The following is a 27,883-nucleotide window of genomic DNA, read 5'->3' as shown; positions in this document are numbered from 1 at the left end:
GGGGCTAAGAGCCAAGCGGCTGTGAGGAAGGAGCTGGTATTTTTCCTTTGGTCCCATTATATTGTAGGATAATCAATTTATTTCGTTTTCTTTATTAATTACTCAATTATTCTTTTTGCAGGAACTCAAAGAAAAAAGGATATTGCCTCAAGATGAGGCATTCAAAATCACTCACGTGAAGAAGAAGAAAAACAGTGAACAACCAGACGAATGGGTCGAGGAACGGCTAGCCCCACGTAAGTTTAATTGAATTTCTTTTCCTAAAACAGAAGCTTCTACTTTTCATGTGCTTTTATCAAGCCAGGATTTATCAAGGCAGTTACTGCTTGTGGCTGAGATGGCTTGCGGTTTTGATAGTGACATTTATTGCATTAGTTGTACCAAATTTTGCTGATTTCTTGTCACTTGTTGGGAGCAGTGTATGTGTTTGTTTGGGGTTTGTGTTGGCTGCTTTATTTCACTGGATGGGTACTGGGTTCTCTCATGCTCTTTATAGTTGCCTTTCTTACCTACTATTGTATGATGTTATTGGTCTATGCTAGGCGTAAGCTTGAATCTCATGTCAAAGTCACGGCAATCTCATCTTTTGGTGATTTGGGATTTGCTTGTGTGTGGACTGTTGGTAGAATGGTTGTTGATGTTATGATTGTTCTCTCCCAAGTTGGTTTTGTATTAGTTACTTGATTTTTTTTGTGGCTAATACTTTAGCACATTTGTTTAATTATTGATCGAGTTGCAAATCCGCATCCCAAAATCTTTGGAATTTCACTTAAATCGGTGTATATCTGGGGTTGTTTCCCATTTCGATTGGGGTTGAATTCAATTCCCACACTGACCCTTTTAGCCCCTTTGAGCATTTTTGCTGATATTGTTGATTTAGATGCTATATATAGGTGTTGTGATCAGTGTTGTGAAAGGCGAGCGCCATCTCGCCAAAGGCGAGAGGCGTGGCGAGGCGTGGCTCTGCCGCCTTTTAGGGCTGTGGCGAGCTCACCTTCCAAAGGCGCCAAAGGCGCCAAGCTCACCTTCTTCTTCTTCTTCAGTTCTTCTTTCTTCCTCCTCTGTTTTCTTCTTCTGCTTCTTCTTCTGTTCTTCTTTTTTTTTTCCGGCGACTCCTCTGTTTCCGGCGACTTCTGCAATTTTTTTTTCCTCCTTCTATTCTCTTCTTCTTTTTCTACTTCGTTTTTTTCTCCTCTCGTTTTTTTTTTTTCGTTTTCTCTCTTTTTTTTTTTTTCCTCAACGCCAAATGGCGGTGATTGTATTTTCTCCTCTTTTTTTTTTGTTCAATAATTATTGAGTCATTGACTCATTCAAGTTCTAAACTTTTAGAATCTACTATCTACTTTTAATTTTTGAATTGAAATATTTGCTAATATGTTATTGCTAGTGAGATTTTGATTATTTATATATGCAATTAAATATTTTAATTTTTTGGTATTTATTCGCGCCGCACCTCAAAAAGGCGAGCGCCTCGCTGCTCGCCTCGCCTTAAGGCGAGGCAGGCCCTTGTCGCCTTTTGTCGCCGCGCGCCGTCCAAAACACTGGTTGTGATGGTTGAGGAACAGATGATTTACCTACAAAATATATAGACCTGTTATTGAAATGTTTGGTGGGTTCAATGTGTTCGTCTATGGTCTTGGCCTGGCTGTGTATTCTTTTGAAGGGATTGGTATGGTTTTGCCTCTTGAATTAGAGACAAGAAACAAGGAGCAGTGTATATTCTACTAGCATTTCATAAGATCTGTTAAGGCTTAGTCTTTTTAAAATAGCAAGCACATAAGATGTATATTGTGGGATACTGGTCTAGATTGAGTTCGGTTCTTTCGTCGAAGAGATTGTCAAGCCGAGAGTTAGTTCCTGTTTGTTCTACTAGTAATAAAATTGTTAAGCAATATATACACATATACATGGCAAGTGATAAGCAGCATTGGTGTGTGAGGGTGTGAGAGTAAGTAATATTCATGTATGGTGATTTATGGCCAATTTGGTTCTCTTTTTAATACTACTAACTAGAATTATTAAATTTGCATTGTAACTAATGGTAAAGACTAGTCTTTCATCATGGGATAGCCAAAGAACTGGTTCAGTGAAATGATGAAGTGCCATATTTTCTCTGATGCATATTCCACTGACGTTGTTGCAATGTAACGATCAATTACCGTAATTTTTATAAACCTGCAGAGCATAAACTCTAATCCCATATCATTACCTTTGTAGTTTGGACCAATGAGAATAGAGTATAAGTGAAAAGCATGCAAAGTGATCTGTTTTCCTTTCCATTTTCAGATTTTGAGAATGGGGTGCAAGTTCGAAATTGTACTTAAATATGCTTCAATAAGATAGTGTCTTATATTGGTTTTACCATTTAAAAAGCTAATTTTCCTTGTTCAATTTCAGATTCAATTTCAACAATCACGGGCTGGCACAGAGCCTACAGATGAACAATTGAATGAACTTTGGATGGCGACTGTTGGTGGCCCCACTAGGTTTGGCACAACTTATGGAATGGCAAATAGAGCATTTCGTAAATTCCGGTCGCCACTCTCGCAAGGCATAGGGTTCTTCCAATGATCTTTGGGTCGTCGGGATAGAGCGAGTGTAATGGCCATGGAGCGAAAGATTGTTGAGTTATCTATCCGATCGGAGAGCTAGGGAGGGCGGAGGGATGAGCTCGGAGGCTAGGGAGGGCGGAGGGACGAGACTTGTTACTTTCTTCGAGGGCGATTCCCCCTCGTCCGCTACCAAGCATCGACCTCCCCGTTCTCGAGTCTGCGGAGGACGGAGGAGAGACGGAGGGACGAGGGCGAATTTGCGGGTATGAAATCTCAATTAGACTTATTACTTTCTTCGAGGGCGATTCCCCTTGTCCTGATGACCCTCGTAGCTCCAAGCATCGACCTCCCCATTCTCAATCTAGGTCACGACATCGAGAGGTTGGTCAAGAACACGACTTGTAGATGAGTCAAGTAGTGGTGATGATGATGGGGAGCACGTGTCAAACACGATACGACATGGTTGAATTTTAAGTATCTTACTAACTTATGAATTTTTTTGGTGGAATTGTAAAAATGTGGAAGTGTTTGGTGGATGTTTGTGAATGTTAAAGTAGGTTGATGTTGTAGACTAAGTTAATGTAGATTAGTAGAATGTTTTGTGGATGTTTGCACAGGTTGAAGTAGTTTAATGTTTTGTTGTGAATGTTGAATTACATTTTGATTCAATTTGAAGTAGTTTCGAGTTAAATTTGATGTAGTGCGGGTTGTAGCATGTTATTATATGTGCTTGTTAGATTGTTGGCAGCTAGTATAGTGGTTTTAGCTAAATATAGAACCGATTTTCATTGTTGATAGGTGGGCGACTGCAAAAGTAGCGTAATCGCGCCAATTTTTCTCATAAAAATTTCATTTTCCAGATTTTAAATAAACTGACCTCATGTGGTCGGTTGTGTTCATATCATTTTGCGAAACCGACCACATGAGGTGGGTTGTGTTCATATCAATATCCACATTTTAAAGAACCCGACTTCATGAGGTCGCGCGGTTCATGATTGTCATTATTCATACATTTATAGTGACCGACTTCATGTGGTCGGTAACATAAAAATAAATAAATAAAATTTTCAATATATCGACCACATGAGGTCGGTAACTTGAAAATATACAACAACTAATATAATTTACAGACCCCATGTGGTTGTTAATGCTTTTACTTAAAAAGTAATAATTTAATATACCGACCTCATGAGGTCGGTAACATAAAAATAAATAAATAAAATTTTCAATATACCGACTACATGAGGTCGGTAACTTGAAAAATATATAATTTACAGACCCCATGTGGTTGTTAATGCTTTTACTTAAAAAGTAATAATTTAATATACCGACCTCATGAGGTCGGTAACATAAAAATAAATAAATAAAATTTTCAATATACCGACTACATGAGGTCGGTAACTTGAAAAAATATATAATTTACAGACCCCGTGTGGTTGTTAATGCTTTTACTTAAAAAGTAATAATTTAATATACCGACCACATGAGGTCGGTATGTTAATTTTCCTTTTTTTTTGATGAATCATGTACCGACCCGGTGTGGTCGCTTTTTTTCCGACCATGAGGTCGGTATGTTAATTTTCCTTTTTTTTTATGAATCATGTACCGACTTGGTGTGGTCGCTTTTTTCCAACCTCATGAGGTCGCTAAATGTTTGCGACCAGCCCATACCAGACCTACTTTTGAGGTCGGTTTTGTGGTCGCATTTTTTCAGAAACCGACCTCGTGAGGTCGGAAATATCAATTATTTTTGGTCGGTTTTCAGCAGTTTTTTAGTAGTGACTGCCGCAAACGGAGGGCAAATGCTGCTACTTAGGTAACGGTAGGGGCAAATTTGTGCCGAAAATATAACGGGGGGTAAATGTGAACTATTTTCAATAGTAGAGGGGTAAATCAGGCCCTTTTCCCTAAAATTAATACATGAGATTTGCTAATCTTGTTAATTAATCTATTTCTCAACAGTGATTAGCTCAGCTGGAAAGTAACCGTTTTACCATGTAAAACATCATTTTAATGGTTGTAATTTTCAAGTATATATAGATGAATGGGTGGATATTTATCTCAATTTACGTGGAAATATGGGTGAATTCAGAGAACAAGCTAGCTAGGCATTCTACATGAGGTTAATCTTAATTATCTCTCCTTAATTTGCTGCTTCTCCTGTATATTTTTTTAATGCTTTAATTTCATGATATACGAATTGTGTAATTAATGAAATTTAAGATTGTATACATGTATTCTATCAACTGCAAATGCACTTTACACGATGGTAAAATATAATACTGCAGGCTGCAAATCAAAACACTAGTAATTAAGAACAAGAACAAAATTTAAAGCCACAATTATCAGTGCAGATATTAGCTAATTCCATTACAATCATATAATCAACTACTTATAAGGGATCTGGTGAGATGGTTGATTCATCTATCCTTAATCAGAGGTCTCAGATTTGAGGTTCAAGAATTCATCTATCCTTAACCAGCGGTATCGAATCGATTCGAGTCTCGAGAACGAAAAATTTCTTGATAGGAAGCGCTTTATAGCGGGAACCTAGCTTAATCAAACTAGTATCATATTGTAGACATCGAAATTTTACAGATTTAAAACATGACTCTAGTAGACGAGTTCAATCCATCTTCAAACTCTAAAGTCCGTTAGGATTTTCTTGGAAGCAACTCTAGCTCACGCCTATATAAAGGGGCACATATTCTGTTAAAACGGCATCTCGAATATCACATAAACTCCAGGGATATTCACAAAGAGATCGAGACATATCTCAAAAATCCTATAAATCCTTAGGATATTCATAAAGAGATCAAGGCATCAAATACTGCCTTTATCAAACCGCCCTACATTCTTGGGAATCAAATACATCACAAGGATGTCTTCCTACGTTCAAGAAATATGCTACTAACGGCCCTCAAATTATGGAGAAAATTCAAAGAAAGAAGAATCAAGGAAATAAACAGAATTCTACCCGCGCTACTTATCAATAAAATAGTTCTATTTCTTCATTTTGTTTGTGATTGTAATTTTTTTCACATACCAAAATTTGTCGCAAACACGTAAAATCAAAGATATCTTCGAATCAGAGAAGTCGTGAGTGAATACTTAATGTTGATGATCATATACATGTGTAATCTTATCATGTCTCTTGTAATTGTCGGATAGAAGGTAAGGATTTGTTTGTCCAAGAATTTTCTATTAGTTCATCCTCAATATGTTTTTTTTTTTTTTTTTTTTTTTTTTTTTTTTTTGGTAATTGGTAATATGCTATTCCCAAAACATAACATCTCTAACTCACTCTCCATTTCATTTCCGCCTTTTGTCCTTTTCCATGTAAACAAACATTTTAATTTATACTTTTCTCCATAATTTAAAGGACATTTTGATCAATTTAATATTAAAGTTTCTTTTCACCAAACACAATAATTATCGATACACTAAAAAAAAATTCCAATTTAATTATATTTATCATCTACTTTCAATCAGTAAAGCTACAGAAGCTTTTAATCTTGTGAATTACTCCCTCCGGATAAAAAAAAAAAGTGTCCGCTTCGCCTTTTTTTCTTGGGTCAAAAAGAGTGTCCGCTTATCAAATCAAGAAAGAATTAACTTTATTTTTTCAGATTTGTCCTTGTTTGCAACAAATTTTGATGTGCGAAAAATAAATAACCACAAACAAAATATGAAGAAACAAGAATATTTTATTAATAAACATTGCGGGTACAATTTTGTTTATTCCTTTGATTCTTCTATCCTATTTTTCATTCCGTGATTCGAGGACCGTTAGTAGCGTATTTCTCGAATGTAGGATGATTTGAATTTGGATGTGTCTTTCTTGGATGTATTTGATCTCCATGAAAGGATATTGTGGATCTTCTTGAAGTATTTGGTTGTCAAGAAATATCAGGCCACATATTAATCTCTTTGTGATTATCCCGGAAGTTGTGAGATTTTTGAGATGTCTTTTCAAGGGAATATGTGCCCCCTTTTATGGGCACGATCTAGTGTTTAGGGTAGAGTAGCCTTCAAGAAAGGCTAATCGACTATAGAGTTTGAAGATGAATTGAACTCATCTTGTAGAGTCCTATTGCAAATTCGGTATAATTTCAATGTCTACAAATGCCCCCTACTTCAAGGCTCGTCGGAGTGTAGACTTGTCGAAACTCAAAGATGAAACTTGAAGTACCTATAAAAATGGAGCTTCCATCTTGATGGTTTGTGGCTCCAGATTTTGCAGATTTGATTTGCGGGAGAAGAGATGATGAAAGGTAGATTTGGTCCCACTGGGCTTGCCAATTTGTTTGCAACAAATTTTGATGTGCGGAAAATAACTAACCACAAACAAAATATGAAGAAACAAGAATATTTTATTGATAAACATTGCGGGTGCAATTCTATTTATTCCCTTGATTCTTCTCTCCTATTTTTTATTCCGTGATTCGAGGGCCGTTAGTAGCGTATTTCTCGAATGTAGGATGATTTGGATTTGGATGTGTGTGGACTTTCTTGGATGTATTTGGTCTCCATGAAAGGATATTGTAGATCTTCTTGAAGTATTTGGTTGTCAAGAAATACCAGGCCACATATTGAGCTCTTTGTGAATATCCCGGGAGTTATGGGATTTTTGAGACGTCTTTTCAAGGGAATATGTGCCCCCTTTTATAGGAACGATCTAGGGTTTAGGGTAGAGTAGCCTTCAAGAAACGCTAATCAACTATAGAGTTTGAAGATGAATTGAACTCATCTTGTAGAGTCCTATTGCAAATTCGGTAAAATTTCGCTTCCTACAAATACCCCCTACTTCAAGGCTTGTCGGAGTGTAGACTTGTCGAAACTCAAAGATGAGACTTGAAGTACCTCCTGTAAAAATGGAGCTTCCATCCTGACGGTTTTGTGGCTCCAGATTTTACAGATTTGATTTGCTAGAGAAGAGATGAAGGGCAGATTTGGTCCCACCGGGCGTGCCAATTTGTTTGCAACAAATATTGATGTGCGGAAAATAAATAACCACAAAAAAAATATGAAGAAACAAGAATATTTTATTGATAAACATTGCGAGTATAATTCTGTTTATTCCCTTGATTCTTCCCTCCTATTTTTCATTCCGTGATTCGAGGGTCGTTAGTAGCATATTTCTCGAATGTAGGATGATTTGGATTTGGATGTGTGGACTTTCTTGGATGTATTTGATCTCCATGAAAGGATATTGTGAATCTTCTTGAAGTATTTGGTTGTCAAGAAATATCAGGCCACATATTGATTTCTTTGTGAATATCCCGGAAGTTATGGGATTTTTTAGATGTCTTTTCAAGGGAATATATGCCCCCTTTTATAGGCACGATCTAGGGTTTAAGGTAGAGTAGCCTTCAAGAAACGCTAACCGACTTTAGAGTTTGAAGATGAATTGAACTCATCTTATAGAGTCTTATTACAAATTCGGTAAAATTTCGCTGTTTACAGTCCCTAATAAGTGCTTTATGATCAAATCTCAATGTACCTATTTAATTACGGGTAGTTTAGTCAAAATACTTATTTTTATATAAAAATTTAGTATTTTCTTAAGGATTGTGCAAATAGCTAAGTGGATACTTTTTTTATCTGGAAAGAGTAATAATTAGGGTTGTTCACGGTTTTGGTTAAAACCAAAACCAAATCGAAAATTTAACCAAACCGAATAAAAAAATCGACATTTGGTTTGGTTTGATTTGGTTTTAAATTTTAAAAACCGATAATATTTGGTTTGGTTATGGTTCTATTAAAAAATAACCGAACCAAACCGATAAATTGTATACATAAATTTTATAATTATTTATATGTATAATATTAATTTTTCATAATAATTATAAATATTTTATACCTTTTAATCATTAATTTGATTTTTGGTCTACTTATTTCACATGATTGTTTAAGGCCTATGTTTTTAAGAATATATCCAAGCCCATGTCTTTAAGTCTTTTAACTCTTTAAGTGTTAAGTGTAAACCTACTAACAGAAGCTCACGTTAGAGTCTAATGTCTTTAACTTAAATTTTTAGCCTTTCTTTGTCAGCAATTTGATTTTAGGTTGTTTCTTTTTTCTTTTTCTTTTTTTTCGAATTTATACTTTTCTTTTTTCTTGTCTGAATGGGTCCTAAACTTCTACTTTTTCATATGCAAAGGACAGAGGTTGTAGATTTGGAGGTTCTTATAGAAGATACTTCAGTAACATCAGCATTTGCTGCAACTCTAGCACATGGTAATGGCATAATACTTCTTCTGTGGGTAATCCTCCTAAAAAGCAGAAAATAACAACTCCTTGTAGTCAAGACCCTAGCCTTGGGGATAATGATAGAAAAACATTTGAAGTTTGAGATCATTGCACAATTTTTTTAATAAAATGAGAGAATTGAGGGTCAAATGCAAGTACTGCCCAAAAGTTTGGGATCATTACACAAAGTTTTTTTATTTCATATATTTTCATTTTAATTTTAGGTAGTCTTTATGTTTAATTAATATGTATGTTTGTAACAACAATATGCTCTACTTTATTTCCAGGTAAGTGTATTAAGATGACAAAAATGGTACAGCCACTACTAAGTTAGTTTTTAGTTCTATATGTAATAGTTTAGCAACTTTGGGTAACTTGAGTACTACACTATCACTAATAGTGAAAATGTTTCTATGATGTATGTTTCACCTTAAACTATAAATAAAAGTTATCGTTTGAACAAAAAAAAAGACATGTCTTTTTCAACTTTTTAATGTTTCTTGATAAGTCTCATAATTTCTAGTCATAAAACGAAAAATCGAACCAAACCGAATCAAACCGACAATAACCAAACCGGTGATTATTATTTTATTTGGTTTGGTTATAATTTTATACATTTAAAAATCGACTAAATTGATTTAATTATGATTTTAATCAATAACTGACCTAAATCGAACCATGAACACCTCCAGTAATAATCACCAATGCAAAGATGTTTGCTGTTTGGTAGTACAATGCAAAAAAACTTGCATCGAGAAACACGCACAAACAAAAAGGTGATTGGTAAAGAAACATAAATTTCAGCATGAATTGAACTTAAGGTTACTAAATATATCTGCCCCAAAACACTCGTCCATTTACAAAATTAAGATAGATTTAATTAAAAAAAAATCTTTTTTGACCTTAGCATTAATTATTTTTGAAAGTAACCAATATTGATAAGAGTGCAATTTATTGAAGGGAAATAGAGATAATATAGTAAAAATATACTTTTATTTATGATTTCTTAAAAAACGTGTAAAAGTGAAAGTGGACAAGTAATATGGGACGCAGGGAGTATTCAGATACAATCCACACATAAGAATATGATATGATTGATACTAGACAACTTTTCACGAATTTAAATTATATATTACTCCCTCCGTTCACTTTTACTTGTCCAGTATTTCTAAAATAGATTTTCACTTTTACTTATCACTTTTGGTATATCAAGAAAAAATAATTTCTTTTTTCTTGTTTTACCCATAGTATTAATTGTTCACTTCAAATCATTTTTTAAATCCAATAAAAATATGCACCAATTAATATGGATACATTAGTAAATTATGCATTTTATTTATTATTTTTTAAGTGGTGTATAAAGCTAAAAATAAACAAGTAAAAATAAACGGATGGACTAATACTGAAAAGAATTCATATCATAATAACACAACTGATTAAAAAATGATAGTCACTGTTTACGGGATTGACCAATTAATGCAGAGTTACTGTCATCGTTTGCCGGGATTCCATTCACAGTGTTTAATATTTCGTCTTTGGAAGTTCCAATATTGAGCAAGTATCAGACTTTATACATTTATATAAAAGGAATTTTTACTTGATGTAACTTTTTCTAAGAGGTAATTATTGATAATAACTATCTTTTAATTTATTTATATTTAGTAGCTACAATGATTTTGTAAATTATCATTATTAACTATATCAAAATACATCAAGTTGGCATGGTTTAACCCAGGTTCAAACCCAGCCAACAACATTACTTTTCTTATGTATTTTTTCTAGCTTCTTCTCCTTATATTTTGAGGGTATTTAAGTGTATTTGTCATATGTATCATCAAGTTGGAGTGGATGAAGTGGTTTTTGGGCGTGGCTCTGCCCATTTCCACCCAGGTTTGAACCCAGCCAACAACATTATTTTTCTTACATATTTTTCCTAGCTTCTTCTCTTTGTTTTTTAGTGTATTTTTTGTCATATGTATTTGGCCTGAGTGTCTTGTATCTGAATACATATGAGATGAGTGTATTTGGCCAAGTCAAATACATATGAGCCAATGAGATGAGTGTATTTGACCAAGTGAAATACATATGAGCCAAATACGTAAGAGATGAGTGTATTTGGCCAAATCAAATACATTAGCTACGAAGTGTAATTTGGCAAATGATAGCTACGTATAGTAAGAGCCTCATATAAGGTAGTTATATCTGTAAGTTTGCCTATATACTACCACTTAACAGAGTGCTATGTTTCTAATAAATTATTGTTATTCCCCGGTATTCCGCTTTCTCGATCAAAAGGTAGGAGAGACAATTTATGTTTTTTCTATTTTTTTTGTCAATGAATAGATCTCTTTACTTGTATGACTCGTATTTTTTAAAGAAATGATTAGATCGATGGAATTTGGTATGCAATCGATGTTCTCAATCGATGAAACTAATATTTGAATTTTCTTCTTAGAATATTGATTAAACCGCATAAGCAAGACCAAGCATGTTACTACCAAAAACAAAACCTCAATTCTTCTAAAGAATCTCAAGCCATCTCCTTCGCTTGCTTTAACTAGTCTTGATCTTGTTTTCGTTCTTAATATACAGACAATTCATTATATTCTTATACACATTTATTTTTCTTAGTACAAGTTAACTTACTATTAGTAAGTACTAAGTATAATAATTACTTTTTTGGATCTAAAGAATGAAACAAGCAATATTTGAGAAATTAAAAAAATTAATCAAGATTCATCTGGCAATGTAACAATGCAACTTCCATAGTTCCATTACACCAAATTAAAATAAAAAGTACATCAAGCAAGACATAGTTCTCATTACTTATATCATACATAACATACCATGATAATTAAGTACTACATTTCATAAAATAAATGCACACTGAGGATCAATTATTCATTTTTTCTTTTAACTCGAATTAATTAAGGGTAAACCTCAATTAGAGACCTTAATCCAAGAATTGGAGTAACTTTGTAGTCACTAAAACCAGCCTCCAAGAAGATTTTTGCCCAGCCTGTTTCAGTTCTCTCTCTTCCAGTAACTAAAACCATCATCAACATATCAAAGAAAATTTGAGTTTCAATTGATTCATCATCTCCTATTTTATTATCAACCATCATGTCAATAATTATCACTTTTCCACCCTTTTCCCTGCTTGGTATTGCTTCCTTGCATTTCTTCAATATTTTCACACTTTCTTCATCACTCCAATCGTGTAATATCCACTACAATTAAATTTTAGAAGATTAATGCCAACGATTAGTAATATGCAACTTATCACATTAAAAAATAAAAAATAAAAAATAAAAAAATAAAAAACCTGGATTCGAATCTTGGGCATGAAAAAAATTCTAATAGGGAAATCTCAAAAGTTTATCAAAAAATTACTAGATTACGACCAAGAGATGTGGTTCTCGAGATCTCATGTTCGAGATCTAGAAATGAAAAATTCATAGTTTCCCGGTTATATATATATATCAAGATCTCGTGTTCGAGGCCCGAAATGAAAATTCCTAATTTCTTTAAATGGTCATATATGAAGTGAATCTGAATTAATCATGTCGATAACTTTTGTATATACCAGATGGTTATTAAAAAAAAAAAATACTCCCTCCGTCCCAAGAAAATTGTCTTGGTTTGGAGTACGAGGGTCAAATTAACTAATATTCGGTGTGAATTAGGACATAGAATCTTTATTTTTATTTTTTAAATAAAATTAACAATTCAAAATATTTAGAAAGTATGTGAAAAAATATGGTCAAAGAAAAAATTCTTTGACTATCCAAATAGGAACTAAGACAATCATTTTGAAATGGAGAAAGTATTAGATAATCTTCGAACAGATTTATATCTTAAAATATTACAATACGTACTATCGTCAGCATGCATAAGATATTGCAGTTTGCCAGATTGATTCTCCACACCAATCAATAGATGCTAGTGTCCTGAGTGATACTCTAATAAATACTATAATTTTAAATAACTTCGTGCATACTTTTATATAACTGTATAGAAGCATGGGTCTGACCCATGCTTCGTAGTCATTGTCCCTTAAAAAAAAAAAAAAAAAAAAAAAAAAAAAAATTACCATCTTCAAATTCACGAAAAAAAAAAGTGAATCCCATATTAATAAAATCAAGCAATATCAAAAAAAAAAAAAAAAAAAAAAGTGAACCCCATATTAAAAAAATAAATAATGTAAAAAAAAAAGTGCAGACTTTGTATTCGTAGCAAACACTAATATAATAAAGTTTTAGATACGGAGCAAAAACTACAATGTTATATTAATCGTGTTTTGAACATAGTATATATATATATATATATATATATGCATAAAAATAGTGCAAACTAATAATGTCCAAAAAAAAAAAGTGCACCCCATATTAAAAATTCAAACAATATTCATGTAATTTTCAAAGTATCTCATTAAGTCAATAATGATGGATTCATTTCATACATACGTATCAATCCATTAGTGGGAGCAAATGAAATTGCGTTTCTTCAAAAGGTTAAGTAATCAAATTTTACTTTTTTTTTTATATTAGCACGAGATCTAATCTAGATATTAAACTCGTTGTATTTGCTATTTCGCCATATCATTTATTTGTTTTGTTTACTAAAATAAATATACTTAAAATATTTATATTTTAAAATAAGATAGAATTTAATTACTTTTTTATTTTTATTCTTACTCTAATAAATGTGAAAAAAGATTAATGTCGTTAAAACAAAAATATCAAATGGAGATCAAATAATGAATAAGGTAAATTAGTCAAATTATAATTCTAATCGACGTTTTCTTAAAAAATCATGCAAAAGACAACATGACAAGTAAAATGAGCTAAACCGAGAATATTTACGAAAAATTAAAAAATAGTATTTCTTCGTTTAAATATAAAATCAATTTCTACTTTGTTTCATTTTAAACATGTAAAATTAATTTAATAATTTGAATTAGAATTATTCAAATCAAAATTTGATAAAAAATAATAAGTATTTTACACCTTTAAATTAATCGAATTAAAATTGAAAGTATCAGCCCCGATGCTTAAATATTGCTATTGTTTTATCTCAAAGAGAGGAAAATAGTTTCCTTTTAAACGGTCTTCTCTTTTAAAAAATATTAATAAATTTGCCGATTTTGTATTAAGTAGCAAACACTAATATAATAAAGTTTTAGATACGAATACAAACTACATGTTATATTAATCGTGTTTTGAACATAGTATGTGTGTGTGTATATATATATATATATATATATATATATAATATAAAACGATGATCTACATATATATATAGTCTTATAATTTAAAGTATTGGGCGCATATATGCGAGGCATAGACCGTCTAGTACAATATAAAAAGATAAGTTTTAAGTTTTGTATTTGAAGAATTGACCTATTCAGAAAGTAACTGATTGAAACTTGATACAGACCAACCCATTCTTTATTTTGTCCTATTTCGAAAAAAACAAAAAAGTGACTCAACTTCTCAGCTAAAGTTGGTGGTAAAATTCGTTGGCATAAGTTATTGATGTCGATGTAATCTTTTTAAACATTATTGGTGTAGTTTGACCTGTAACATCAAGTTAGTCATCATTTTTACCCACTTACGAAGGAGCAATATTTATCATTGACATTAACCTGTAATTACCTTAATTAAGATCTCGAATTCAGAACAAGAGTTTAAATTCTGTATATCCATTAAAGGTGTAAAAAAATATTTACACAATCATATCACTTATAAGATAATTATATTTAAATCTCTAATAAACATTAACTGGTAATATAGTAAAAATGGTTACTAGCCCGCTATTATAAGTTAAACTACGCTAATAGTGTAAAAAAGGTTCATTACCCCCGTATATAACTTAAATCCTTTTAGACAAAATTACATTGATACATGATATAGACTAACTCATTCTTTATTTTGTCCTATTTCAGAAAAGAACAAAAGGTTGACTTAATTTCTCAGCTGAATCTGTTGGCATAAGCAATAATGCACGTATAAGGCAATTATAGGTAGATCTCTATAATAAACAATAACTGATAATTTAATAAAATTGGTAACTAATCTGTTGTTTTAAGTTTTGAGCTATGCTAAAATAAAAATAAAAATGTATATTACCGGCGTATATAACTCAAATTCTTAATTTATGACAAATTTACCTTGAGTAGAAGAGCATCAGCAGGGGGAATGGACACAAAGAAATCCCCACCAACATAAGACAAGTTGTTACTCCCTTCAAGGCCTTCAACCACATGAGGCAAATCAAACACAGTGCATTGCAAATTTGGGAAAGTTTTAGCAATTGTTTTAGCCACAGTCCCAGTGCCGCCACCAACATCAACAATAGAATTCAATCCTTCAAACACATCCTTAGAGTATTTTATTACAACACTCATCACCAACTTAGCATCACTAGCCATTGCATCATTAAAAAAATGATTTAGCCTAGGTTCATGTCCAGCATAGTCCCAAAATGTCCTACCATGAGCTAATTCAAATGGTGTTGGTTCATCATTCTCAAACCACTCACTCACATGGTGCCAAGGCTTGACCAAAATTGGATCCAACATGGCTAGTAAAAACGGTGTAACGGTCAATGGCTCGTCTTTTAGTAAAAGACGAGCAGGAGGGGCGAGGACGTAGCCCTCGCCTCCTGATTCCTCTTCTGGGATCTTTGACTTGAGAAAAAATCCGGAGTGGATTAAAATACGCATGAGACGGCGGAGGTGAGTGATTTTGGATTTGTTGATGGAAAGTGCATTGGCTAATTCATCAAGGGTCATAGGTTTGCCATGTTTGTGGATGATGTCTGGGATGTTTAATTGAATTGCTGATTTGAGGGACATGGAATTTATGAAACTGAAAATGTGGTTCCATATGTGAGTTTGAGCATGGAGAATTTCAGTCTCATGCTCTCCTACAATTGGCACCACCATCTTATACTATAAGATTCTTCTTGTTTTGTAGAATGTTAACTTAGTGTTGATTGATGCGATTCTTTCTAACACTTGATCAATTTATATAGAGTTAAGTCTTGAGTGTAGACAAAAAATAATAATAATAGCGGCCAGCCGGCTAGTCATGTTTGAGAAATATCATGATATATACACGATTATGTGTTGCAAATCCATTATTAAAAATCCGAGCAAGTGAGTATTTTGTACTCCCTTTGTATTATTTCAAGTAATGTTTGATTGAGGGAACGAAAGTTAAGAAACATTTTTTTAAAAATTTGTGATCTAAATTAAAGCAAGTCAAGACATAGATATTGACGCTTTTGTGGAGCAATAAAATTATCTCATTAATTAACGTTTTTTTGTTTTCGATCCAATCGGTGTCTAGTATCCTCATTGGGGCGCGATTAGATCAAATTCGTCCCGGAAGTCCCACATTAGGGGTGATGTGCTCCCTAACAATGATGATCTATATACCCAGGGCTTGAACCCGAGACCTCTAATTAACGATAAAGGAGTACCTACCATTCCACCACAATCCTTGTCGGTATCTCATTAAAGGTTAAATGGAAGTTTTAAGTTAAATTGTTTCTCAATATATAAATGATTACTTTTTTAGATTTTTACCTCTATATCACTTGGCTAAAGATTATTATAAAATGAGCCCATATTTTTATATCTTACCCTTATTAATCCATTTTGTATAATTTGAAAAATTTAAGAAAAAACATTCTAATGAGATGATTTTATTGAAACAAAGTAAAAGTCGCGCCCCAATGCGGAAATCATAAGATATTTTTAACTTTCAATCGGCGTTTGGTACCCTTGTCTGCAGCAAATTTTCTCAAGTATGTGGAAAATAAACTACAATCACAAATTAAATAAAAAGGTTGATTTCATTTATCAAGATTGTGAGTACAAATCTGGGTATAGTGTATGGATTTTCTTGAAGTATTTGATTGTCAAGAAATATCCGGCCACATATTAATTTTTTCGTGAATATCCCAGAAAGTTTATGGAGTTTTCGAGATATGGCTTGATCTCCTTGTGAATACCCATGAGTTTATTGATATTTGAGATCTTCCTGAAGTATTTAATTATCAAGAACAGTACACAAACACATCTTGACCTCTTTGTGAATATTTCATGAGTTTATGAAATTTTCGAGATGTCTTTTCAAGAGATCATGTGTTTCTTTATATAGGCGTGAGCTAGGGCTTAGGGTAGAGTAGCTTCCAAAAAAAACCCTAGCGAACCTTAGAGTATGAAGATGGATTGAACTCATTTTATAGAATTCATAAAACTTTTTTTTTTTTATAACTAAACCATCACATAGTGATGGGAATTTATTAAAAGAAAAAATCTGTACAAAACTTCAATGTCTACAGCCCTATTTAATCCATTTTTTGACACTTAAAAACGAAGTGAAAGTCAAATGACAGTAATAGCAAGAAGTGATATGGGTTGAACAACACTACACAGACTAACATGCATGATGTTCTGATTAAATTGTGAAGGAAAAATGGATGAAGATTTAATGACACAAGAAAAAAAGATATTATTTTGTTGCCATAGATTGATTATTATTGCAAAAAGTATTTTTGGCAATAAAAAAAATTGTTGCATAAACTTTTCCCAGCGGCTGTTATTGCAACAACTTTTTTTGTTTGTTGCCAAAAGTACTTTTTGCAACAATAATCAATACTATAGCAACAAAATTAAATTATTTGGCAACAAAAAAATTCATTTGCCAATAATAAAACTAAGTCGTTGCCAAATATTAAATTTTTTGTTGTCATTTCTATACTTTCTTGTAGTATAATTTAACAATTGACATATATTTTTTGAGATTTTAAAAGTTTGAAAACACATATGAAATTTTTGACAAATTGATAACCGAGATTCGTTGGGAATATCACTCTAAAGTTGTGGTTAAAATTTAAAATTATTTGGAAAAAAATTGACTCATTTCGGATAGAGTTTCGTGGTTGAAGTTCGTAGGAGACGAATGTCAATTTTTGTATAAATTTGTATATTTTGTATAACAGTGTAAAAATGTGTATAAACACCTCTTATACACTATTTGTACATTCATACAAGATTGATATATTGTTTACTATAAGTGTATAATATTGTATAATATTATATACCAATTATATAAATACTGTTGCGAAAAAAATTGGTTATACATGTGTAAACGGGAAATTTCTATTATATATAAGAGCGGTGGAGGGACGAACACGACTGTCCCTCCTTGTACCAACCGCTTCAAAAATTGTACACTTAATGAATTCTTATACTAAAAGCTATATAATTTGTACTCTTTAACCAAATACTTTTTTATCCTACATAGACATATGTCATAGTACTTAATATTTATTTTCTTTTTATGTATACACGTATGCACTTATTTATTTCCTCGTCACATTTAGTTGTTCACTTTTGACTTTTCACGGCCAACCGCTTCAAAAATTGTACACTTAATGAATTCTTATACTAAAAGCTATATAACTTGTACTCTTTAACCAACTACTTTTTATCCAACATAGACATATGTCATAATACTTAATATTTATTTTCTTTTTATGTATACACGTATGCACTTATTTATTTCCTCGTTCACATTTACTTGTTCACTTTTGACTTTTCACGTTCTTTAGGAATTAATAAATCCCACGTAGACATATGTTATAGTACTGAATAGTTATTCTCTTCTCATACATAGACGTATGCACTTCAATTTTAATTCTTCGACACACATTTATTTTCCTCCGTGCACTTTTACTTGTTCACTTTTGACTTTTCACGTTCTTGCTAAATATTTATTTTCTTCTCATGTATACATGTATGCACTTCAATTTTAATTTTCCGACACATATTTATTTTCTCCATGCACTTTTACTTATTTAATTTAGACTTTTCACGGTCTTTAAGAATTAATAAATGAAGTACTCCCTCCGTCCCATATTACTTGGCCAATTTACTTGACTTTTCACGTTCTTTAAGAATTAATAAATGAAGTACTCCCTTCGTCCCATATTACTCGGCCACATTACTATACTCGACTTTTCGCACTCTTTAAGAATTAAAAAATGAAATACTCCCTTCGTCCCATATTACTTGGCTACATTACTAAAAATATATGTCTATTTTTCTATTCTATATTTTTCTTTTTTTCTATCTATTTATTATCTATTATATATAAGTGTGGTGAGTGGACAAAAATAGCATAAAATGCTTGTTCCACAAGCTTTACAAATTGTACACGCAATGAATGCTTGTATCAAGAGCTATATAAATTGTACACTTCAATCAACTACTTTTAATTCCATGTGGACAATAAATTGTACACTTAACATCAATTAAACAGATACGCATAATTCTTGAATGGACTATGAATTCGGATACACAATTTCTAAATTTTATGAAAAGTAATTTATATATGTATAAAAAAAACATAAAAAATAATATAATATAAATTATAATAATTGAGAATTAAAAAAAAAACAAATAGATAGCGGTCAAAAAAATTCTTGCTTGACTCTCAAAATTCAAACTGTATCACATAAATCGAATAAAGAAAGTATTAATTAATATAGTACATATTTTCAGCGTATTAGATTATTTAATTAATATATTGAGTTAATTTAGTGTAAATATGCAGATAAATATTTACTCATGTGACCCCTTAGAGGATGTACTTTTCCAGAAAATACGAGCGTCCCCTAATTAGGATTAGTTAGGATGATAAGAGCAATAGGTAAACACATATCACACGCTGAGTGTTTAAACTTTAAACTAAATCAATGTGCTGCCTCTCGTCTCCCACTTATTACGTTCTTTAAGAATTAATAAATGAAGTAAAATCAGTAATTAATGTGAAGGGTAAAATAAGAAGAAGAAAAATTTCTTTGTCTTGATATGTTAACATGGACAATTACTTTTATCCCCATTTTCCTTCTTTGTCAATACTTTACTTATCTTACTTTTTTTTGTATTATCTGATTATTGTTTCTTTACATTTATAAAAATGTATTATTTCACATTTTCATTTCGGAATTAAAATTTGGTGATTTACGATATATATCTTTCTAATTTTGATTTCTCTGTAACAATTCATTTTATCTATAATTGTTAATATAAAAAATTATAATGTAACTAATTTTTTTTATTAATTTAATAAAAATATTTCTTAGTTTTGCTTTTAAAAAATTCAATATATACAACACAATGGTTCTTATGTTTGGATCTGAACAGTTAATTAATTGAGATAGATATTAACTTGTCAGTATACATATAACATATTAAATAATTTAAAAGAAAAAATCTAGAATCAAAATATTAATTTTCCCTCACCTTCATACTAATTTTATTTTCCACATCGACAAACAACTTTCACTGTCATGACAATGAGAAATTTTTAAAAATTATTTAAAAAATACAAACCTTAAAGACTGGTTAATTAAAGTGAATAAACATATTCGGCCCGTGCATCGCACAAGCATATATGGCTAGTATGACTATATGAGTGCAATGTGTTGTGTTAGGCTATATATTATTTTAAAATCCCCTTATTTATTTGTAATTGATGTCACAAATGACATCACAATGCCCTTACAATATTGAAATGAGATTTGTACATACATAATAAATCTCTAATGGTGATTAGGATTGAAAGTGATTATGTTCTTGATTTAATTCTCAAATCTCTTGAGGCTTACACAATCCGGGTCCCACGTGAATGTAAAAGTAAGCACTCATCGTCTCACCGTCCTACTGATTAGTGATTAGTACCGGGGAATCTTTATTTACAATTTAATACTGTAGTATACAGTCATCAAGATAAAATAACAAGTAATAATAATAATTGAGAATCTGACCGCCACCACACAAATCCACACAAAAATCAAATGAATTGTTAATAATCCAAAACCCTAAGGTTAGACAGAGAAAGTAGAGGAGGAGAGAACCAAACGTTAATCAATCATTTTCGCATAATTCTTGGAACAACTTGTTTTATTGGTGCTATCATTCGATGTCTTTAGAGAACTACTAGTGGTGATTGTAACCTTACCGCCTCATGTTCAATCACACCCAATAATTTTAGAGAGAGAATCTAACGTTAGAGAGAGAGGGAGGAGGACAGAGTATCTGACTTAGAGAGTTGGGATACACGGATGTGTTCATCTTATTTTACCGTAATAGTTAATAAGTGTCATCAACATACAACTATTAACTATAAGAAGTAATTAATTCAAACTATAGCTGCTAAATATAATTAATAGTAGTAGTTTGCCACGTCAGGTAGATTTCCCAATTTTTAAACTGTTTTTATGACATTCGTTGAACAATAAGTATGATGGAATTGACAAACACCCAGCGACACCTCAGTAACTAGATTGGATAGCTTACTTTCCTAATCAAATTCTTTACGTTAAAAAAAATCTCCACAAATAAAATATTAAGATTGTCGATGTTGATCTACATAAAGAGTTTTCACCAGTACAAAACTTAAGTTTGTAGAAATGAATTAACTCATTTTCAGAATAAATGGAAAAAGAATTTTAACGGTTTAATAACAGAAAATCATTGCAATATGTCATAGTAAAACATAGGATTCTCTTTCAAAAATCTTTTATTTCTTTTTAATCATCACATCCAATCGATCCAATTAACTTTGGATTAAAGTATAATTATAACTGTTGATGTAGAACAACTAGGTACTCCATATTCATTGGTCCGATTAATCCTATGTAAAGGAAGAGCCGAAGAGATTGGGAGAATAATCATGCTTAGGAGCTCAATCTCTACACCCCAAGAGTAATTAATGACGTTAGTAGTATTTTTTTTTGATAACGCTTGTATTCGTGTCGAATCAATTGTATGGTAGGCTCAAGGAGCAAGCAAAAGCACTTGCTTGTGAGCCCCCAAAATTGTTTTGAATGGCCAAATTGTTCTTTGTTAATAAATATGAATCTTGTAGAAGAATAAAACACTATAATTGTTGTTAAAAAGTAGACTGAAAAGGACAACTTAAACGAGGAGATAATTAGCCTTTTAAGTGTAAGGAAATATATACTTTTCTGGCAAATCACATTTCCTTTTTTATTTCATGTCTTCCAAATTGATATTTGTGCTTATGCTTTTTTCTTCTTCTTATACATCTACATATTTTAAAAGCATATTGATTTTCATTATTTCTCATGCATTTTTTAAAATTTTTTTACCCCTCCCCCAACAGCTTTCCCTTTTTGTTCCCTTGGTCATTCGAACGTACAAATATATATATGGCCTCTCAATGGAATTTGGCTTTAGGCCACAAGTATCATTGAGCTGCCCCTGCTTGCGCGCACCTCGACTAATTTCACAGGATACTTGTCACCTCCCACCAGTAATAGGTACTAGGTAACTATATCCACCACGAGTAGAACAGATGAGAAGAAATCACCTAGTGTTTATCTCAGCTGGAATTCGAACATAAGACCTCATATTGCTCAACCCACTATTGACCACTAGACTACACCCTTGAATGCTTTAGTAGTATTTGTTATTATGCTAAGTTTATTAATAGTCATCAACCAGTTAAAACATGAAGTAAAGATTAAGGGGCCGTTTGGTTTATCGGATAAGGTGTAATATTCCATAATTAAGTTTCTAATTAAATTTATCCTTTATTTGGTTCAAAGTATAATTATTTCGGGATAAATTTGTATTTCAAACTTGGTGTTATCTCACTGAGAAGTATAATATCGAGATAATGTTGTCAGCAAACCAAACGACCCAGTGTCAATCATGTCTCATCCTAATTTGGATATGTGACACTTACAAAGCGAAACATATAAGAAATACTACATATAATTTAGTCCCTGCACTACTTAATATTTGCATTTAACAAATCCAAACCGCGACAGAGGAGATCTTGTCTATTTACAAAGATGATTCCTATTGATATACTGACAGTGTGCTAAAGATAAGGGACTCTAAGGTGATGAGATATGACAATGTTTGGTCAATGGGCTTGATAACTTGAAAGTTACTGCATTGTTTAAAGGGAAATTAATATACATAGTTGTCCACTGAAAAAATATATATATATATACATATACATACATATATATATATATACATATACATACATATATATATATATATACATATACATACATATATATATATATATATATACATATACATACATACATATATATATATATATACATACATATACATATATATATATATATATATATATATATATATATATATATATATATATATATATATATATATATATATATATATATGTGTGTGTGTGTGTGTGTGTGTGTGTATTGGTTAGCGGATAATGCATACAAATATTTTTGGCCTAACAGCTAAATGTATAGCTTCGCCTTGGTTAAATGGTTACGTGGGAGTAATAAACTGCTTTGTGTTCTCTTAGAAGATGTTTGTCTAAGCTTATGAGCCGCTAAATTGGCTTATAGACATTTTTTTTTCTTATTTACACGTTTTGTAAGTATTAAAAGTGTTTATAAGTTAAAATCAGTCATAAATTAGTCATTCTTAACCTATAACTTTTCAGCTTATATGCATTTTTAGTTTGACCAAATCTACTATTTCATCCTTAATATTTGTTTTCATTATCAAAATACCTTTCCAAAAAAAAAAAAAAAACACCTAGTTTTCTAAGTGTTTCTCATTTTCTTAAAGGATATTTTTAAATTTATTAATTTTTGCAAATAAAACTAAGGGTATTCTAGTCATTTTAGTAAAAAAATAGTTTAACAACATATTTTTATCAAACATTTTAACTGCTTATCACCCCCCTTGAGCACTTCTATCCAAATACGTAAATATTTATTTATAAATAATTTAACATTTAAATTATAATTTTCAGCATTTAAAACTTATAAGATATTTATAATCAGCTGACCAGTGAATTCCAATCTCTCACTTCAATTTTCTAGCATTGAAGGAATGCAACCTGTAATTCTAAAATAGCTCTTAATTGTGATGTTTAAAAAGAAAAAAAAGACAAAATCTGGTGGATTTTTCAATCATCACAATAAGAGGACAATGAACCACTAGCTACTCTTAAATGATGTGCTTCCTGGGTTTGAGCAGAGCTAGAAATTATACATTCAAAACTGAAATTAATTTTTCTTTAAGCAATCACATTATCGTAGACGTGCCCCTTCACATAGGCGAATTTAGAGTACAACATATGAATTTATGTGGGTGGAGATAGAATATCGGTTAGGGATTCGATCAAATTCAATAATTTTAGTTCATACATTTGAAATCTCTTTCTACTAGATTAGAGATGGATTCAATGTTGCATATATACACCAAAAATATTATTTCTATCATATTTGCATGATAGTATAATTTTTCGATGAACGGGGAAGCCTTGTCCCATCAAAGTTTTACGCGTGCCCCGCTTAGCAATTTCCTCTAGTTTCTACTCGCCTCGTCGCTCGTAAGTTTTTCCTTTTACCACTTTCTTATATATGTCACTAAATACTAATTAGTTTCGAGTGTCATTATCTCAGGAATTTTGGAGCTTTATTTTGCCGGAGATACTTCGGGTCGGAGTATGGTCGAACATGATGCTTGCGTGATCTACGATGATGGGCTTGGTTAAAACTAAAAAGTGTGTCTTTGCTATCATTTAACATCTTTTGGCATAATGGAAGACGTTTGATCCTAACAAGTGCTATCAGCCAATTTTAGGGTTTGATTCCCAAAAATAACATGCTGCCAGTTGTAGCCTGTAGGTGTTGGGGTGGGGGCAGGGGAATTGTTACGTAACTTTAACTTCTTGCTCATGCGAGCGCTAGATGATGGGCGGAGATGGTTCAGGTTGGAATCATGGTTGAACATAGCGCTTATTTGATGAATTGCTAGAGGCAGAAGGACTATAATAAAGGCAGAATTGTAGGAGCAATCCAAGGGTCAAAATTGAGTAAAAAGGCAGAAGGACTATAATAAAGAAAAATACTACTTCCGACCTAAAAACATGGGTCTCTCGTGATATTATTTATGGTTTGTCCCGGAGTTGGAAGAGATTAGATTGGTCAACATTTTCTTGGACCACAAAAAAATATAAAAAAATAAAAATGGGGTCCCTCTGTATCTAATCTACCATGTGAAAGTCAGTCTCTTTCTTTCTCCTTTGTTTTCTTGGTTTTTGTCTGTTTTTTATTTTCTTCTGTTTTTATGCTTTTCGTTGTGGCCTCTAGTTGTGGATATTTTTCTTAAAGGATATTTTTAATTTTCTTAAAGGATATTTTTAAATTTATTACTTTTTGTAAATAAAACTAAGGGTATTTTAGTAAAAATACCCTTAGTTTCATACATTTGAAATCTCTTTCTACTAGATTAGAGATGGATACAATGTTGCATATATATCACCAAAAATATTATTTCCATCTTATTTGCATGATAGTATAATTTTTTGATGAACGGAGAAAGTCTTTTCCTATCAAAGTTTTACCATGCCTCAACCTGCCTGCTTAGCAATTTCCTCTAGTTTCTACTCACCTCGTCGCTCTTAAGTTTTTCCTTTTACCACTTTCTTATATATATCACTAAACACTAATTAGTTTCGAGTGTTATTATCTCAAGAATTTTGGAGCTTTGCCGGAGATAGTTCGAGTCGAAGTTATGGTCGAACATGATGTTGTGTGATGGGCTTGGTTAAAAATTAAATCTTTATCTTTGCTATTATCTATATTTTTTGGCATGATGGAAAACGTTTCATCCTAACATGTAGTATTAAAGCCAATTTATGGTTTGATTTCCAAAAATGACATGATGTGTGTTGTAGGTGTTGGGGAGGGAGGGGGGGGGGGGGGGATTTTGTTAGGTAATGTTACTTCTTGCTTATGGCGAGCGCTAGGTGATGGGTGGAGATGGTTCAGTCAGAATCATGGTTAAACATAGCGCTTATTTGATGAATCCATTTAAAAAAATAAAATTTGTTATCAGCTATAGTTTTTGACCTAATGATCAACATTTGATGCTAACAAAATGATGATTACGCCAATTTCATATATGAGGCCTATTCGTACAAACTACAAACTGCACATCTGAAAGAATCCTCCAGGAGACTGCTTATTGTTTTTATATTACTCACTTCACGAAAGACTATTAACTTTTTTAAATTTAGGAATGTTCTTTTCTCAAAAAGAAAAAAGGCTTAATGCATATGCGGCCCCTAAAGGCCTAAACTTGTTTTTTTTTCCTTTTCATTTTGACACCTCAACTAAGTGTTGTTCCTATTGAACCTCTGAACTCGTCTTCAAGTGTATCTATCAAACACAATCCAACTTACTTAGTATTCCATCTTCATTGTAGCAACATGCTAATATATGTTCTAATTTAATTATGTCATTTTTTAGCTAAGATTAGCACCAATTGAGAGGAAAAAAAAAAGAGTAGCTCTTAATTAAGCTGTCCCCGATGAAAGAGCAGAAACCGACACATCCATGACCTAAAGAATAACTTACCACATGTCTAAAATATTACCCCACCTTCATTTTCCCAATTTAATTTCTGCTTCTAATAAAAATCAGATTTAGGGGGTTTGATAGACACACTTGAGAACGAGTTCAGGGGTTCAATAGGAACAACACTTAGTTGAAGTGCCAAAATAGAAAAAGGGGGCAAGTTTAGGGAAGCGCATATACATTAAGCCAAGAAAAAAAGAAAACTCCTGTAGAAGATAGAAGTCACATAAATCAATACCAATCTATGAAATACGGCGAGCATTTTGTAAATTATCCAGGCTTTCCAACGAACAACACAACACTCTCCAAAAACGATTGTTAGTTCATATATAATCGATATGCTGAAAAACAAGCTCGAGGATTAGAAAACTAATTTCTTGAACATTGCGAGTAGAACCCACAAAAGCCACTCTAGCTGGTAAAACTAATTTGCATCCACTTTGAACTTCCTTCTTTTTATATATGTTTGTCCACTACGGAATAATCTTAGATATCGGTGTCTGATGTTAGATTTAACAAAAATATGTGTGAAGTTGCGTATGATAGAACTTCAGTCATATGTCAATGAACTTCAAAAATAACTGCATTCAGCCACATATGGTCGATTGTGCTTGAAGTTCAAGCAAAAATGATTGAAATTCAAGCCTATGTGCTGAAAGTGCAAGCAAAAAAGACTTAACAGCCGTATGTCTGAACTTCAACCATGTATGAAAGCTTGAGATATTTTTATTGAAGTTTAGATTTTATCAAATCTAACTTTAAACACCGCATATCTGAAGTGATTCCGCGGTGGAGACTTGCACTTGCAAGTTTTTATGCAATGTATTTATAGCTTAAATGGGGTCCCAATATGAAATATTTGTGCACTTCGACTTCCATCAACCATTTCAAATTAATGACCTAATATAAATATTGAATATCGGGTGGGAACAACATATTTTCAGCTAATAACAATACAAATATTACAACAGAACTCCTTAACATTAATATATATTAAGCCATTTACAAATCAAAATACAAGCAGCAATATGGCTTACCACATCAACATGCCCAAGAACATTTTACACACTTCACTCTACAAGAACAACTCCCATTTAATAACCTTACCAGCAACACCAACCCACTTTACACATTTTACTATCCATAAATACACATATTATCTGGCTAAAACTTATCTGCACCTGGTATTTGCACTAACTCAATGAATACATGATATATGTCTTCACTTATACTTTTATTGTTAAATCATTAAATCATAGTTAATTAATACATATTCTAACCTTAATTTGACTTAACCATGGTAAAGTAATATAATTTGATGTAAATACCGAGTACGGGTAAGTTTTTACCTATTACCTCGCATCCAAAATTACCCAAAATACTTACAACAGTGCAATTAATTACCCAACTACCAGAATAAATCCCTTTCTACCAAATTTTTACTATAATCGATGAACTATGTAAATATTCATTAGAACATTTTTAGCAGTGCATCATTTTAGGTTGGCATGTTTTAGATATTGCGTAATCTCCTATTTTAGGTTAGAATATTATTTTCTTATTTTGTATATAAACCAATTCAAGTAATGAAAGGAGACAAG

The 27,883-nt window shown here is 32.0% G+C and overlaps 1 protein-coding gene and 1 pseudogene across 1 annotated transcript; one reads left to right on the top strand and one right to left on the bottom strand.

The window, feature by feature from the left end:
- The first annotated feature begins 284 nt into the window (after positions 1-284).
- Positions 285-1,799, top strand: LOC132054119 (amino acid transporter AVT3A-like; annotated as a pseudogene).
- A 9,754-nt stretch (positions 1,800-11,553) lies between these two features.
- LOC132053345 (probable O-methyltransferase 3) lies at positions 11,554-15,827 on the bottom strand. Its single transcript, XM_059445333.1, has 2 exons — positions 14,977-15,827; positions 11,554-12,034 (listed from the first exon to the last, which is right to left on the bottom strand). Exons 1-2 carry the CDS (start codon positions 15,751-15,753, stop codon positions 11,732-11,734), a joined length of 1,080 nt encoding a protein of 359 aa, XP_059301316.1. The 5' UTR covers positions 15,754-15,827; the 3' UTR covers positions 11,554-11,731.
- Between the last annotated feature and the right edge of the window lie 12,056 nt (positions 15,828-27,883).

Source organism: Lycium ferocissimum, chromosome 4 (assembly GCF_029784015.1).
Source record: "Lycium ferocissimum isolate CSIRO_LF1 chromosome 4, AGI_CSIRO_Lferr_CH_V1, whole genome shotgun sequence".
Lineage (NCBI taxonomy): Eukaryota > Viridiplantae > Streptophyta > Magnoliopsida > Solanales > Solanaceae > Lycium > Lycium ferocissimum.
The sequence above is the reverse complement of the archived record's forward strand: the minus strand, read 5'-3'. Positions and strand labels throughout refer to the sequence as shown.